Below are 15,959 nucleotides of genomic sequence, written 5' to 3' on the forward strand. Positions count from 1 at the left end.
TAATAAAAACAGTTTGATGTTAAAAAAATGTTTTGATTAAGCAAGCGAGGTATTGAATGCTTCTCTTCCAAATTCCTAGTCTAGACCCTACAGATACTTTTAAGTACCAAGTCAGGGACTGATGTTCCAGACTAAATTTTCTCTTTTATGACAGGCAAGAGGGAAGGAAAAGCACAGCCGAGTGTGATGATCAGATCTAACAATGAATGTATGACTGGGGTACATTCATTTATAAATTGAAATTTATAAATTTCTAAATTGATTTATAAATTAAAATCTTGGTAAACTACATAATACCTGAGGGATTAATTGAACAAAGGACTACATACACTCTTTATTCTTCTAGAAGATTAGATATCTCTCAGGACATTGCTTTATGAAGTTTGCTGATGTTCGAGGGATATTTGTGTATATGCAAATAGATGAGACATATGCTACAGATAAAATGCATATCCCTTTGTACTATGTCTGAAATAGGATTTTGGATTTAAGAGTACACTTTAGCTACTTTGTCCTTTGGGGAACCTGTCTCCTCAAGTAGAATCACCCTTAGCTTTTATGTTTGGCAAGAAGATTTTAGTGCACAAAGAAGCTTAAAAGAGGCAGAAAAAGAAAGTCATGTGTGGGACTGAACTCTCTTGAAAGAGGTCCAAGTTTTCCACTTTGGAGAGCAGATGTTCAAATGCCCCGAAGGCAGAGGGTGGAGACAAAAAATGAGGTGTGAGGAAATATGTGAGTCAGGAGGAAAGCATGTTTTTCCAAGGGGAGGGGAGGAACCCACCTTCTCAGCCCCCAGCCCCACCAACTCCAAGCACAGGGCCTCTCTCCATGGGAGGTCAGCGGGCCTGGGTGCGGTTGAGGGGTGCTGATACGCCAAGCAACGCCTGGGGCTCCTTCTCCTGTGCCCCGCCCTGGTACCCCACTCCCCCCTCCTCTTTCCTTTCACCAGACATCAAGAGCACAGTAGTGCCTTCCAGACTAAGCAACTTTCCCGGAGGGCTATTACTGTACCTCAGGGGCTGAGCGAGGGCTTTATTAAGAATTGTGATGGATTCGAATTTCTCTGAAGGAGTTAGAATTTCCGTGAAGAAGGAGGGAGGCTGAAGGGAAAGACTGGTCAGATAAAGTGTCCTGGTAAAAGACAGCTGGAAGAGAACTTTCTGGTGCCCCCTGGTGGCCTTGTACAGCTGAAATCCAGCTTGCTGGATGTTCTGGACACATTCTGCTTGCATGTGTGGAGCCAAAGCCGTGTGACCCAATACTGACAGGGAGCACAGCTTCTTCCCCTGAAAAGAGTTGATTTTGAGACATGAATATGAAGAAAACTCCAAATTTTACAATTCCATGCTTCAAATTTCTACATTGCATATGTGTGCATGGTGATTAGATATTGTCCTCTGGGGAACAAAAAAGATTTATTTTTTAACATTTATTATACATATTCTTACTAGGCCATGTGGTGCTGGGTACGGTTTCTTATAGCGAAGCTCTCAAAAAGGCAGGTAGAGGGGATCTCTGTGTTGAGGACAAGACGCCACTCCTGCATCGTCCCAGGCTCTGATACAAGAAATTTAACATTTCAGTTTTACCAGTATGCTCACGATCTCTAGAAGTGGGCTGAAAGTTTATGGGATCTTATGTACCTTTTATAGGAAGGAAAACATGGAGAAAAAAGGGCACAGGAGGACCAACTGTGGAAGGTGTCCCCTCGCCATTCAAGAAAAGTCACTGCATGCAGATTCGATTCACAGTAAGTTGAGGGGCCTGGGGAGGTGGGGGCACCTCAAGGTCCCCCTCCATGGGTCTGCTCCCTGCCAGCAGACCACCTGGCACACCAAGCAGCTTTACCCAGACGAGGGTGTTGCAGATTGTATGTTTTTTGCACTATGTAAAAAATTAATAATGGAATAGATTCAAATGGATCATATATGGTCAGACAGGGTGAGAGTGCCCACCTGTGTCTGTGTGGGAGTCCCAGGACTCCATGCACCCAGTTGTGAGGTGGCCTCAGCTCTGGGTGTCATTCTTCCAGCATGACCCAGAATCCCCGCCTGCTGAGCTTCCTGGCCATGGGAGACTTGCTGCCGACTTGTCCATACACATTTCACAGAAGCAAAGAAAGAGAGCTGGGAGACTGGGAGAGCACGCAGTGCATGGAATGCGATGATTTTTTTAGTCAGAGGAGCCTTCCTCCAAAGGTAGTTTAAGCAGAAAAACATTCCCTGGCAGAACCACCCTGGCTGAGGAAGAGGTGAGGTCGAGACCTGCCTGTTCAGGCAGCTCCCAGCACGAGGGTCCCCACCCGAGCCCGGTCGTCCCTGTTATACATGACAACCCGGGGCCAGAGAGCTAACGAGGCCTGTTTATGCTCATAAGAGTGATTGGCCAAGAGCCCTTCCTTCGACTTGGTGTTCTTTCTGCTCTGTCATGTGTAGTTACTACTTCTTCTCAGTAGATGATTCATTTTCAATCTCTTTTTTAAAAAAGATTTTATTTCTTTATTTGAGAGAGTTACAGGCAGCGAGAGAGCACGAGCAGGGGAAGGGGTAGAAGGAGGAGAAGCAGGGAGCTGAGCTGAACAGGGAGCTGAGCTGAGCAGGGTGTCTGACACAGGCTCCATGCCAGGGCCCTGGGATCATGACCTGATCATGACCTGAGCCAAAGACAGATGCTTAACCGACTGAGCCACTCAGGCGCCCCAATGATTCCTTTCCTAATAGTCATGGTAATGTTTCATTGATTGAACACCTACCAGCTGCTATACCAGGACAGGCTTTCCAAGTGTGGTCAGAAGGCCCAGAAGGTCTCTGCGGGGCTGTGAGGCCCTCTCTTTCCTAGCTACATCCCCATGCAAGACCAATACTGCAACTGATGGAATGGAGATGCAGCCGTGGGATCCAGTACCTTCTATTACGCCAGATATTCAAGACACTTGCCAAAACATAAAATACTGCCACTCTTTGAATTTTTAAAAATAGCTCTTTTGCATTAAGAACCCATTATTTGGGGGCACCTGGATGACTCAGTGGGTTTAGTGTTGGACTCTTGGTTTCGGTTCAGGTCATGATCTCGGGATCCTGTATTGCCCCCTGGGCTCAGTGCAGAGTCTGCTTGTCCCTCTCCCTCATCCTCTGCCCTTCTGCCTCCATGAGCACGTGTGTGCTCTCTCTCTCTTAAATAAATGAATAAATCTTTTAAAAATTTAAAAAAAAGTTATTTTGTCAGCATAAAATGGTTTACTGTTGCTTGTAAATGATGAAATAAATCAAATATTTTTAAATGTTTCAGTTTAAAATTCTACTTGAAAAAAAAAAAGCCTTAGGACTGTCTGTTCAGTCTTTGGAAGATCTGAATGATTCTTCACTAGCAAAAATGACTTGAAATTTATAATAGATATCTCTGTACCAGTCCATCTTCAACCAACTGAATGCCATATAACAGCTCTTCTCCAATGCAGGGTGAGATTTTTCACCACAGGTCAAAAAATGGCATATATTATGATATATGATAAAAACTATAATAAGCAAAAGCTCTTTAGGGTTCTTAATTTTAAGAGTGTAAAAGCGTTCTGATGTAAAATATTTGAGAACTGTTGACATGGTGCATAACATTTAGCAATCCTTACATCCCTGTAAGTAGGAATTATTATCTTTATTTTACAGATAAGGAAATGGAGGCTCTGAGAAATTTAGTAACTTGCCAATCAAAGAGCTGGTGTATTTCTACAGCTGTGTAGTGAAGTATCTCAAAACTTAATGGTTCAAAATAACAAACAAATTCAAACATTTTCAGAATTCCTATGGGTCAGGAACTTGGGAGCAGCTTAGCTGAGTGATTCAGGCTCAAGTTCTCTGATGAGGCTATAGTCAGATGTTGGCCAGTATCGCCATTGTCTGAGGGCCTGACTGGGACTGCCTCTAAGATGGTTCACTCACATGGCCATTGGGAGGAGGTCTTAGTTCCTCACCGTGTGTGCCTCTCCAGTAGGCCCACATTGAACATCATTATGACATCACAGCCAAGAGATCCAAGAGAAAGACCAAAATGGAAGCTTTGGTGTCTTTTATGACCTAGTTTTGGAAGCTATACATCATCATTATCATTTTATTTGTGAGAAGCAAGTCCTAAATCCAGATCACACTCAAGGAGAGAAGAATTAGGCTCTGCCTTCTGAAGAACATATTGAAGAATTTGTGGAAAAATTTTTAACCATCACGGCTAACTCGTGGCAGACCCGGACTTCAAACTCAGGTCTATCTGAACCTCATGCCTTTCCACTATTCAACCTTCTTGGGGTATGCCCTCAGTCCTCTATTGCAATTTCCTTGAGTTACGGATTGAGAAGGAATTCAATGGCTATTTTTTTAAGGATTTTATTTATTTATTAGAGAGAGAGAGAGAGGTTGCACAAGTTGGGGGAGAGGAGCAGAAGGGAGGGAGAGAATCTCCAGCAGACTCCACACTGAGCATGGAGCCCGATTCAGAGGGCTTGATCTCATGACCCCAAGATCACAATCTCAGCCAAGAGTCAGATGCTCCACCAACTGAGCCACCGAGGTGCCCCTCAATGGCTACTGACTGAGATATGGAAAAGAAAAAACATGCCTAGAGCTCACTCCATTGTGACTTATTCTTTGAAAGATGATGTTACAAATGAGCATAATCACTGGAGCGGTGAGGCAGGTAGCATCGGCAGAGACTTTGTCCCCTGGGCTCATCCCTCCTGGAGCTGAGATGTTGCTTGGACACCCAAGCCTGATGTGCTCATCCATCTGGCCCAGGCTCTCACACTCTAGCCTTACCTGGAGGGCTCCACTGCAGCGTTCTAGACCTGCGTTAGACATACACGCTCTCAACTGCTAGCCTCTCTGGTATGGATAAAGACAGAGCTATAATTCAGTTGCCCATATCGGCGTATGGATTTGATGAAAAGAAAACCCATCTTTCCAACTGTCTGGGTGACAAAACACAAGCTCTTGGCCACAACAGGGTCTGAGAAAAGAATGTGGGTGTATCAGGGCAAATCTGGAAAAATATCCATCTTGCATTTTTTTTTTTTTTAAAGATTTTTGTTTATTCGACAGACAGAGATCACAAGTAGGCAGAGAGGCAGGCAGAGAGAGAGGGGGAAGCAGGCTGAGCAGAGAGCCTGATGCAGGGCTCCACCCCAGGACCCTGGGGTCATGACCTAAGCCGAAGGCAGAGGCTTTAACCCCCTGAGCCACCCAGGCGCCCCTCCATCTTGCCTTTGTAGTTGATTCTGTGGGCCACATTCTCACAGACTCATCAATTCCACAGACCTTCACTAAGCACCCCCCATGTGCAAGGAAAATCTTAAGACTTTCATATCAGATCTGTTCCTTATCAAAACATCTCTCAGTTTTCATAAGGGGATTCCAAACATCATCCCGAGGCTGGCAGCTCCCCTTGGGAACACAACAGGGGAAGTGGAACACTCTGGCGCCAACTACATACCGAGGTTCGAGCTCTACTCTTCACACCACATTTTATGACTGATGAAGAAACTCACACTTTCTTTGTGTAACTTGGGCTTTTTCAGGTTCTGATGCAGGCGCCAGCTGCTCTTCTCTTTCTGGGACTGGACTGCAAAGTAATCAGTGTGAGATCTGTGGTACTAAGAGTCATAATTCCAGAAGAGTCTGTGGCAAAAAGCCACTTAAAGGTGAGCATGACAAAGGGGCCTTGCAAGGAAGGCATTAAAGTGGCTGTTGTTTGCCGGCAATGAGTTGTATTTTTCATCTTTCCTTTTTAGAATTTCATTACAAATACAACATGCCAGGACAGAATTACTTAAATCCTAATGAAAGAAGTGCCTTTGTCAAGCTCTGCTTTTTAAACGAAAATAAAAATTCTTCACCTTGTAAGTACATCTGCTGCACGATCTCATCTTTGTAAGCAGGCTGGTCTCCCAGGCATGTGGGACCTGCATCATACCAACCACTGCTTCCCTTTGGGGTGGGGGATGCATTGCCCTTTCCAGTCTGCTCCTTGGTTCTCCAGTACTCACCTGAGGCTCCTGCATCCTGGATGGCCAGAGGCTGGGCTGGGGCTTGGAGACAGGAAATCCTGGCAATAAAGGACCTTGAAACTTATTAAGTGCTAACTCAGTGTAAGTAGGTAACAAATGGTAAATATTTACTATACAAAGGACCAACCGAAAAGTCGCCACTGGTATTGCTATTATTCAGGAGTGGTGAAAGCTTTAAATATGTCCCTCCTAAAAGTTGGCATGTAAATAAACAGACTACTTTTACACTCCTTAAACATCATTTTGCTAATTTCAATGCAAAATTTTGCTGTCATTGGAAAAAAATTCAAAGGCCACAAACATTTATTTATAAAGATGAATAAGACATGGCTCCTCCCTCCTCAAGGAGTTCTATTGAAAGGAACTCATCCCCCCAAAAGTAAAGTTCATGGAAAATGTGGTGCTAGAATTGTAGAGTCAGTGTGCTAAGGGAACAAAAGGGAAGGAAGGAAATACTCCGTGTTTTGCTTCTGAATGGCAGCTGTATCTGGTTCTTTAACATCCTCTCCTTGTGGGAAACCTCCAGCGCTTTCTCTCCTCATCTGTGGACAGGGCATCAGGGAGAATGTTTCTTATCTTTCACAATTGCCAATTTCCAAGATGAAAGAATGCCATTTACCAGATTGAACTCAGCTGTGTGCCCCCTATGTCCCCAGCTGCCAAATCCTTCAAGTGGATGTGTTCTGTCAAGATGACAGCCACTAAAACTCTGCAGAAGTAACAGAGCAGATTTTTTACTATCTCCTTGGCCTTTGGGTTTATAGCCCATGAGACTTGTCATTCCAATACATGAGGGAATGAATCACAAGTCACTAGACGTGTGACTTTGAGCCACATTAGTAACTGTACAGTGGCCAAGAGGGTGGAAGTCTTAGAGAGGTATTGCTCAACATTGAAAAGAACCTTCCAGAAATTGGAATGGAGTGGGCTATTGTGAGAGGTTGTGAGCCCCATCTGCAGAGATGTCTCTACAGATCCCATCTGGAGACAATGTACTTTGTCAGGATGTGCAAATCTGTAGACCAGACTACAACTGGAGCAGATGACCTCTTGGTCCCTCCCCAACTTTGAGTTTCTATGCTTCAAATAAAATCCAAAATTGTATTTGGAGATTGGCAAAGGATTAAGACTAAACTCATTAGTATCTCTGCTCATCACAACTTAAGTTTGGGTGGTCAACATGTCTAATTTGGACCTTCTGGCTTCTGCTCTGCCTTCCATGTCTGAGGGACAATGTCTCCCAGTTCCCTTGTCAAATGGGACCCTCCTGAGGGGGAGTGAAGCCTAGCTATAAGAGACTGGTGAATAAGACAGGAGACCTGGGAAGGAGAACCAGCAACAGAGAAGAGAGGCTTGTTGGCCACTGACTCTTCTCTCTTCCTTTCCCTGGCTTTCTTGTCTTCCATGGTGCCTTTCCTACGTTTATCTTTTTTTAGTTTAGTCTCTATTTTCTGGAATTGTCTTAGTAACATAATTTAGTTTCTGACTCCTAGAAACCTTGCTCCTGTGTTTGGAGAAGACCTCAATCCCTGTCAAAGGGATAATCCCTCCACTTGTCAGATGAAGTAGTTGAGTCCACAGAAGCTGGACGGCATGCTCAGGTGTCACACAGCTAGCTCCCAGCAAACCTAAACCTAGACTCCTGGTCTCATGGCTACTGATAAAACCCCTGCTAAAAGTTTATTTTCCTGAATTCAAAAATACTTGAAAGAAAGTTCTTTGTTTTCTATGTTCCCCAATTTTCTTCTTAAAATTTCATGAAATATTTCACACAGAAAAGTCTGGGAAATGATATCCATGTATCTACCATTTGGGGATGATTTTTTTTTTTTAAAGATTTTATTTATTTGACAGAGAGAGATCACAAGTAGGCAGAGAGGCAGGCAGAGAGAGAGGAGGAAGCAGGTTCCCTGCCGGGCAGAGAGCCTGATGTGGGGCTCGATCCCACAACCCTGGGATCATGACCTGAGCTGAAGGCAGAGGCTTTAACCCACTGAGCCACCCAGGTGCCCTTGGGGATCATTTTTGATGCTCTGAATTTAATCATAGCTAACATCTTTCAGCTTGTTCAAAGCCAGAATGGATCTGTTCCCAGACATTGAATCCAAAATCCTCTCATGATGAACATGAGCCCATACCAGGAAAGTAAGTATTATTTTATGATTAATAATAACAAATATGACTACCCACTAGTTGGGTACATACAATGTGCTTAGTGCATGAAATTACTGGCCCAAGATCACCTAGATCATAAGTAGTTGAGCCAAGATTCAAATGAAACTATGGCCAATACTTCATACATGTATTCATTCAACAAGTATTTGAGTGTCAACATCAAGGTCCTGTGCCAGGTTCTTAGGGCACAGTGAAAAGTTAAACTACTGTCCCTGACCTCATGGAAGTTACTTTCCTGGTAGAAGAGCCAGTCTTCATAAGTGCCAAAAAGAGGGTGTACTGAGTACCATTACCTAATTTGGGGGTTCAGGGAAGCTGACCACCAAAGGATAAGTGTGAATCAATTAGCAAGGGGGTATAAAGGTAAGAGTGAAGCCATTCCAGTTTAAGAGAGCTTGCTGGAGTGGGAAGGCCCCCTGGCAAATTCCAGAACAGTGCAGTGGCTGTGTCTGTGGGGCATGATGGGGCTGGTGAGGGGAAGCTGGTGGGATGGGCAGGGCGAGACCATGCAAGGGCTTGTAAGCTACAGGAAGGATTTCAGACTTTTGAGTATAATAAGCCAATGAAGTTTTTAACCAGAGCGTTTTTAAAGTTTCCTAGTGTTTTTAAAAGATCATTCTAACTACTAAATAAGGCAGGAATGGAGTAGAGGAGTCAAGGATTGGAGCACAGAATCCAAGTAAGAGGCTGGTGCAATAGTCCAAGTGAAATGAAAGTAGCTTGGACAAGAGTGGTAGGGAAGGAGAGAGAGAGGTCTAGAATCCAAGAGCTATTTAGGAGGCAGAATCAATAGTGTAGTAGAGTGGTTAATAGTTCAGGCTCTGCGCTCATTCATTCAGTCTGAACTCATTAGCTACTATCATAATGCTGTGTAGTGTTTAAGAATGTGGCCTCTGGTGACGCCTTGGGTTTGCATCTTCGTTCTGTGTCCTTGAGCTGGTTGCCTGACTTCTGACTGCCTCCCTTTCCTCACTATATTTCCCCATTATTCCCCAAATGGGAATCATAATAGTGCCAAACTCATTGAGGATTGGGTCAATACATATAGAGCACCTGGAAAAGTACCTGGCATTCAGCAAGTGATGGCTGTTATTGTTGATCATGGTGACTGATTGGATGTGGGGAGACAGAGGACTCTGAAGCCCACACCCTTCCCATTGCACCACATTGCCTTGCCCTGCCTGGAGTTTTTCCTTAGCTAGGGGCTCCTGATGCTGATATTCTCTGATGCTCTCAACTGGATGGTAGATCCAACGTGTTAAATTAGCCTGTAGAAGAACCAAGTCATGTGCATGTGGTAGGGGAGAGGAAGGGGGGATTCGGGTCATGGCATTCGGAGCCACTTTCTGGAGATGACTGCTGCAAGTGCTGTATGTACCAGCGAAGTACTGCTTAACAGAAGGAATCTCAAGCCAGGGGGAATGTGAGGATGAATCCACGGCCCATGTGTCAACAGGCAAGGTCTTGTGGCATCCCTTAGGTCCACTACTCATGGCTGTGCAAAGCATAACACCAGGCAGTGCCCTTCACATAGACCATAAATGAAACCTCCCAGAGCTATGCAGTGCACAACTGGAACAACTGTTACATGGTGACACTGACCCCCATTATTCACTCAGCCCATCAAGAGACAGAGTGATACTTATAGTTTAGTAGTCCAGGGGAGCCTGTTTAAAGAGGCGCTGCTTTTATCTTTCTACTGCTGCTGCCTCCTTGCTCTAAGCTCACTGGTGCTAGATGAACTCAACTCAAAGTGCCTGCAATTGGCAGATTTGTGTGCATTTGTTTTATAAATATGCAGGGCAGAAGGCTGGCTCGAAAAATAACGAAAACTGAATAAAAGTCGGAGTTTTGCCTCTTTCGGTGCCAACGGAAGACAGATTCTGGGAGAAAACACCCTTCATGGTCGTGGAACAAATATTTCTGTGGTCAGCCACAACAGGACTATGAGAGCTACAAAAGGCAGATACTGCACAAACTCCTTACTCCCAACACACACAGCCATTCCTGAACCACTACGGAGCTAGAGGGAGAGGGGAGCTTTATACAATTTTGCTTTTGCCTTCCAGAAACAATCTTAAGGTTTTCATGACCTATAATTCAGACCTTGCTACACCCTCACCCCATTTCCACTCCTGCAGGATTTGGGGAAGCAAGTCCTTAAGCAACTTTGGCAGTATCGAAGAAACAGAATCTGAGGTGAGGAACTTCAGGAAAAAAACCATTCTAGAATCCTTGCAGCTTGTAAGTATGGTCTTGACCACAAAACTGATGGCTTTTAAATTATTACATTATGGGGAGACCAGAAAACTCTCCACTAAAATCAATTTGTGCTTAGCGCTAACATAGAGACACACAGCCTGAGCAGCTACATGGTTTGTTTTATTCCTAAATTGGTTCCAAGGGAAATTTCCTGGAGAAAGCGTTTTGTGGGTGGTGCCTCAGCTGCAGGATCCCTTGGGCCGGGAGTGCAGGCAGCGGCTTGTTTCCAACAGCTCACAAGTCTGTTCCAGTGACACCGGGGTTGGAGCTGCCTGCAGTTCCCTATTTTCCAGTCAAATCCCAGGCCATTTTCAAATGCTTCCAACACAAGCACTAGTCTCTGTGGGCGCCCTCTCAGGGATTATGACCCTTCTGTCTCCTTTGACGACCCCCAAGAACTTGCCTTCTTTCTCACAGATCTCTTCCTCTGTGGCTGGGCAGGAGCCCAGCAGGTTGCTGATCTCACCCTCTGAGTCATATTCATTGGTCATGTGTTGGGTGGGTTTTTTTTTTTTTTTTTTCCTGTCCCTTTCCCTAAAAAATATATTCCATCTCAGACCAGTTACCTAGGAAACCAACCGTCAAAAACAGGAATAGACTGGGTGGGAAAAGAATACTCCAAAAATTCCACCTTGCAATGTTTAATAATGAGATAACCCAATTAACAGAAACAGTAACTTTAAATAAAATGTGTGGATTTTTCCTCTGTAGATTTTAAACTTGTCTTTGGATCATGCCCTAAAGACAGCAACCATTTTGAAAGAAACCACTGATCGAATGATTAGAACGATTGCAGAAGATCTTGCCAAAGTACAGAGATGGAGGAATCAACTGAAATACTAGTTCAACCCAAGGCAACCGAGGACTTAAAAAAAAAAGAAATGCAAAGAAAACTTGATCTTCCCCCCAAAAGTATCTTCTTATACCATTTAGGAAGGCGACTTTCTAGAGAAAACAGCAAAACCATTGGGGGGGGGGGGGCGGGCAGGGGGTGCACAAAGTGCTTAAAAGGAAAAAAAGCAACGGACCCTGATTCTTAAAATTGAATCAGCAAGTATTTATTTTAAAATAAATCTATTATTCCTAACTCATAATAAAAAAAAAAAAATTAAAACAATAAACTAGGGGCACCTGGCTGACTCCATGGGAAGAGCATGCGACTCCTGATCTCAGGCTCAAGAGTTTGAGCCCCACCTTGGGTGTAGAGATTATTTAAAAAAAAAAAAAAAAAAAAAGGATAGAACCAAAATATACTTTTGCCTATTAGTATGGCAAAAACTAAAAAGTTTAGAAAAGCCAGTGTCAGCGACGTTGGAGGTGACAGATGCTTTTGTACCCTGGGGATGGAAGTGTAAATTGGTGTAACCTGGGGGGAAGGCAACTTGGTATCAAATCCTACAAATATAAGAGCACTTACCTTTTGAGCAGCAACCCCACTATTAGAAATTAATTCCTAGGGGACTCACATAATAGGCCCTGGTATTACACAGGGGTGGTCACTGGAGCACCGAGGGGAAGAGCCCCCAAATGGAACTCATCTAATACCCTCTGTGGAGATTCATAAATAACAGTCACGCAGTTAGTGCTCTGTAGCCACGGAAAAAAATGAGGCAGATTATCTTTCAAGATAGTGAAAGAAAGCAAGAATGACCAATAATACATGTAGCGTGCCCTCATTTGTGTATGTTTCAAAGGGCATAACATATTTTCTGGGACGATAAACAAAACTATTCAGTGGACCTCTAGGAAATGGAACCTTGGTGTCGTTCAGGGAAGGAAGAATCTTTACTTTTACTTTCTGTACAGTATGAAATTCTTATGTTTATAATGTAAACTATGTGAAGATCTCCTGAAGTCAGATGCAAAAATGTTAGTCCTAGATTAATGAATTTGGGACAAAAGTGAAGACAATTCCCTAAAACTATGGACCAGGGATTAACTAAATGTATATAGCGTTTTGTGTAGACCATCAGAACAAGACTTATTTTTGTTTTAAAAAAAAGTTTTTTTTTTTTGTTTTTTTTTTTAAGATTTTATTCATTTGCTACAGAGAGAGAGATCATAAGTAGGCAGAGAGACAGGGGGAAGCAGGCTCCCTGCTGAGCAGAGAGCCCGATGTGGGGCTTGATCCCAGGACCCTGAGATCATGACCTGAGCCGAAGGCAGAGGCTTAACCCACTGAGCCACCCAGGTGCCCCTAAAAAAAGTTTTATGGGGTGCCTGGGTGGCTCAGTGGGTTAAAGCCTCTGCCTTTGGCTCAGGTCATGATCCCGGAGTCCTGGGATGGAGCCCCACATCAGGCTCTCTGCTCCACAGGGAGCCTGCTTCCTCCTCTCTCTCTCTGCCTGCCTCTCTGCCTACTTGTGATCTCTATCAAGAAAATAAATAAATTAATTAATTTAAAAAAATCTTTTAAAAAATTATTATTATTTATGTATTTATTTTTGCTTCTTTAAGTGGTTTATAACCTCTTTCATGACAGAGCAGGCCAAGATTGGCTCTTTCCCTGCTTCCTGAGGTCTCTATTCACTCCAGTCAACAATTCCCAACCCCCAGAGCTTTAGTCAGTGGTAAGCAGAGTTGAATCCATCCCCACTTTGAAGACTTTTGTGGCCAAGGCAGCTGCTGTTTGTCTAGCTGGCTGGAGAATGGGCTATTTTTAACTTTGGGGCTTGGGAATTGGTTTAGAGTGCCTTAGAAGAGATGAAGCAGAGGCCAGACGAAGATATCTCTGACTTTGTGGCTGAAGGTACTTTAAGTCTTGGCACCGTAAGGAAGAGAGTGAAGATGGGTAGTAGCATTTTAAAAGAGGGAGCTTAAACTGCATATGCTAACAGGCTTCTAGATTTGTCACTTACCTAAATTTAATCACAACTTGATAACTTGTTTTGTGTGCTAAGCATCACTATCCTGTCCCCAAGGTTAAAATTAAACTTCTCTGAAGGGTTCAAGGGTTCTCGTACAAATCATTAGCTCTTAACCTTTTCTGGGTTCAACCCTCTTTGAAAAAGGATGGAAAGCTATGGACTCTCCCTTACCCATGCTTCCCTCTTACAGGGAAAAGGGATGTAAGAACATACACATTTTTTTTTTTTAAAAGTTCATGGACACCTAAAGCAAATCCATGGAACCTAGGCTAGAAAGGACCACCACAAATGAATGTTCCTAAACCCTCAACTAACCTTTAAAGTAACTTAACTACCGTAATCATTTATTTAAAAATATGGAGCATCTCTGCTTTATTAAACTATATTCTAAATGTAATTTTACATTTCCATCATGATTGAGGATTATCACTGCAACTTAATCCAAGAAACAGAAATAGGGCAATGTCCTTAAGAATTTCTGGAAAAGTGCTAGGCTCTGATTTACAAAGATGACTTTATATTTACTGACCATGTAGCCTTGGCTGTCTCCTGCAGTAAGAGACCAGAAAAACAAGCTCATTAGCTAAAAGTCATTGCATCTCTAATGTGGAGTCAAGGGGCTCACTGTTGCTGAGAGCAGCGGGTGGGAGCTCCACTGTCCAGAGGCCTCTGTGTTCTTCCAATGTGTAGCTGTGCTCTGGTGGCTTGACGCTGCCAGGAGCAAGAAGCAGGATGAGGGGGAATGCTTTTAATTCTTTAATAAAAAAAATTCTAGCTATTCAGTTTATTAAGTCAAACAAATGCAACTCATCTTTTAATCACTACTTTCAACTGTCATCTCATGGTTAAGGATTTAAGATAGACCTAACCCATACTGAATTTGAGTATGCTTAATACACAAAATGTTGTTTTGGTAGTAGAAATTTTGCTGTGGGATGAAGACTTTGTTGTTCCTTTGATTTTAAAAGAAACCTGCATGCAACCTGACAGAATGCACAAAGGGTTACAAACAACCTACAGTAGAACTAAGTTATGGGGACGTCATATCTTACAAAATGAACTGTCAGAGTCTGGGCTTTTGGGGCTCAAATCCAAGAATTTTCGTGTCTTTGTGAACGGTTGATATTCTTATTTTTTTTGTGAATATGGCTGAGCAATGTGAACCCATTTATAAATCAAGCACATTTCAACAGGAAGTAAAAGTGGGCTTCCAAGAGAGTAAATAAATGGTTTCAGTTAGTTGTAACAGCAAAGTATCTTTCAAAGGGTCTTATCAGAATCTGTAATTTCTAATTCTGGAGGTGGAAACAGTTTATACCAGGAATTTATGTAAGATGACAACTCATGTCTTCAAATTCAGTAAGAGATTTAGGAAACATGATCTCTCTAAGCTTGAAGTATATGTAAAGTGGAGGCCTCAAAGGATCTCACATCACTGTCATAGGACAAAGTATACGATCACTGAGGTGTTAACTAAATGAATGGACCAGTGTGTGCTGCCATCACACTCTTGGTTCTATTTGCCACAGGGCAATGGATCAGTGTAAATCTCTGTTCCATGTAACTCTGGGCAGATAGCAAGTAACCAAGATACACAAGGGCCTCATATAAAACACAGGCCCCAAACACCATCCCTTTCACCGGCAATGAACTGTTCCCAGCCATGTACTAACAAGCCTTTTCTCCCCACATGCACACCCAGATTAAATTACATAACTTTTTTGTGTCCTAGTTTTCTCAGCTTTCAAATGGAGACAATGATAACAGTGCCTAGCCTTACAGGATTAAATGAGATTAAATGAGGTAGTATAAGCACTTTGAAACAGTGTCTGGCACATATAAAGCTCTAAGGAAGCACTTGCATGTTACTTTCTAATCACCATCTAGTAAACTAGCAAGTTATGAAATGAATATATCGAATCAATAACATTCCTATATAAAAAATTGTTTGAAAATAATGTAAAAGATCCAATTCACATGGAAGCACAAAAGAAAGATACTATAGCAACTGTGGTACCTGTATGAAGAAAAATAAAGGTTTTCAAGGTCATAAAGATTTATGTAAATAAAGACATTCTATATTCCCGAATTTTAAGTTTCAATATCATAGAGCTGTCAATTTTTTTTTTTTTTTTAGAGATTTTATTTATTTCAGAGAGAGTGAGTAAGAGCAGAGTGAGGGGCAGAGGGAGAAGCAGACTCCCCGCTGAGCAAGGAGCCCAATGTTGGGATCATGACCTGAGCCAATAGCAGATGCTTCACAGACTGAACCACCCAGGCATCCTCAGCTGTCAATTCTTAAATTAACCTATAAATTTATTGCAAACCTAATGAAAATACCAAAATAACCTTTGGGATTAACAAAATGACACTACAGTTCATTTAGAAAAATGTACAAGCTAGAAAATCTCTGAAAAATAACAGTGATTTAGGTGTGGGTGGAGTAGAGATTATATCTGTCACACATTAAAATATACTATGAGGGGCGCCTGGGTGGCTCAGTGGATTAAGCCACTGCCTTCGGCTCAGGTCATGATCTCAGGGTCCTGGGATCGAGCCCCGCATCGGGCTCTCTGCTCTGCAGGGAGACTGCTTCCTCCTCTCTC

General features: G+C 42.9%; 1 protein-coding gene across 1 annotated transcript in view; it reads left to right on the forward strand.

The window, feature by feature from the left end:
- Window positions 1–11,036, forward strand: part of AKNAD1 (AKNA domain containing 1) — a 34,958-nt gene extending 23,922 nt beyond the window's left edge. Inside the window, exons 9-13 of the mRNA XM_045997171.1 lie at window positions 1,653–1,750; window positions 5,561–5,683; window positions 5,774–5,881; window positions 8,113–8,194; window positions 10,366–11,036. Of these exons, the coding sequence (XP_045853127.1) occupies window positions 1,653–1,750; window positions 5,561–5,683; window positions 5,774–5,881; window positions 8,113–8,194; window positions 10,366–10,573 (619 nt within the window). The 3' untranslated portion in view covers window positions 10,574–11,036. The remainder of the gene's footprint in view (window positions 1–1,652; window positions 1,751–5,560; window positions 5,684–5,773; window positions 5,882–8,112; window positions 8,195–10,365) is intronic.
- Window positions 11,037–15,959: the final 4,923 nt, after the last annotated feature.

This window comes from Meles meles, chromosome 1 (assembly GCF_922984935.1).
Source record: "Meles meles chromosome 1, mMelMel3.1 paternal haplotype, whole genome shotgun sequence".
Classification (NCBI taxonomy): Eukaryota; Metazoa; Chordata; class Mammalia; order Carnivora; family Mustelidae; genus Meles; species Meles meles.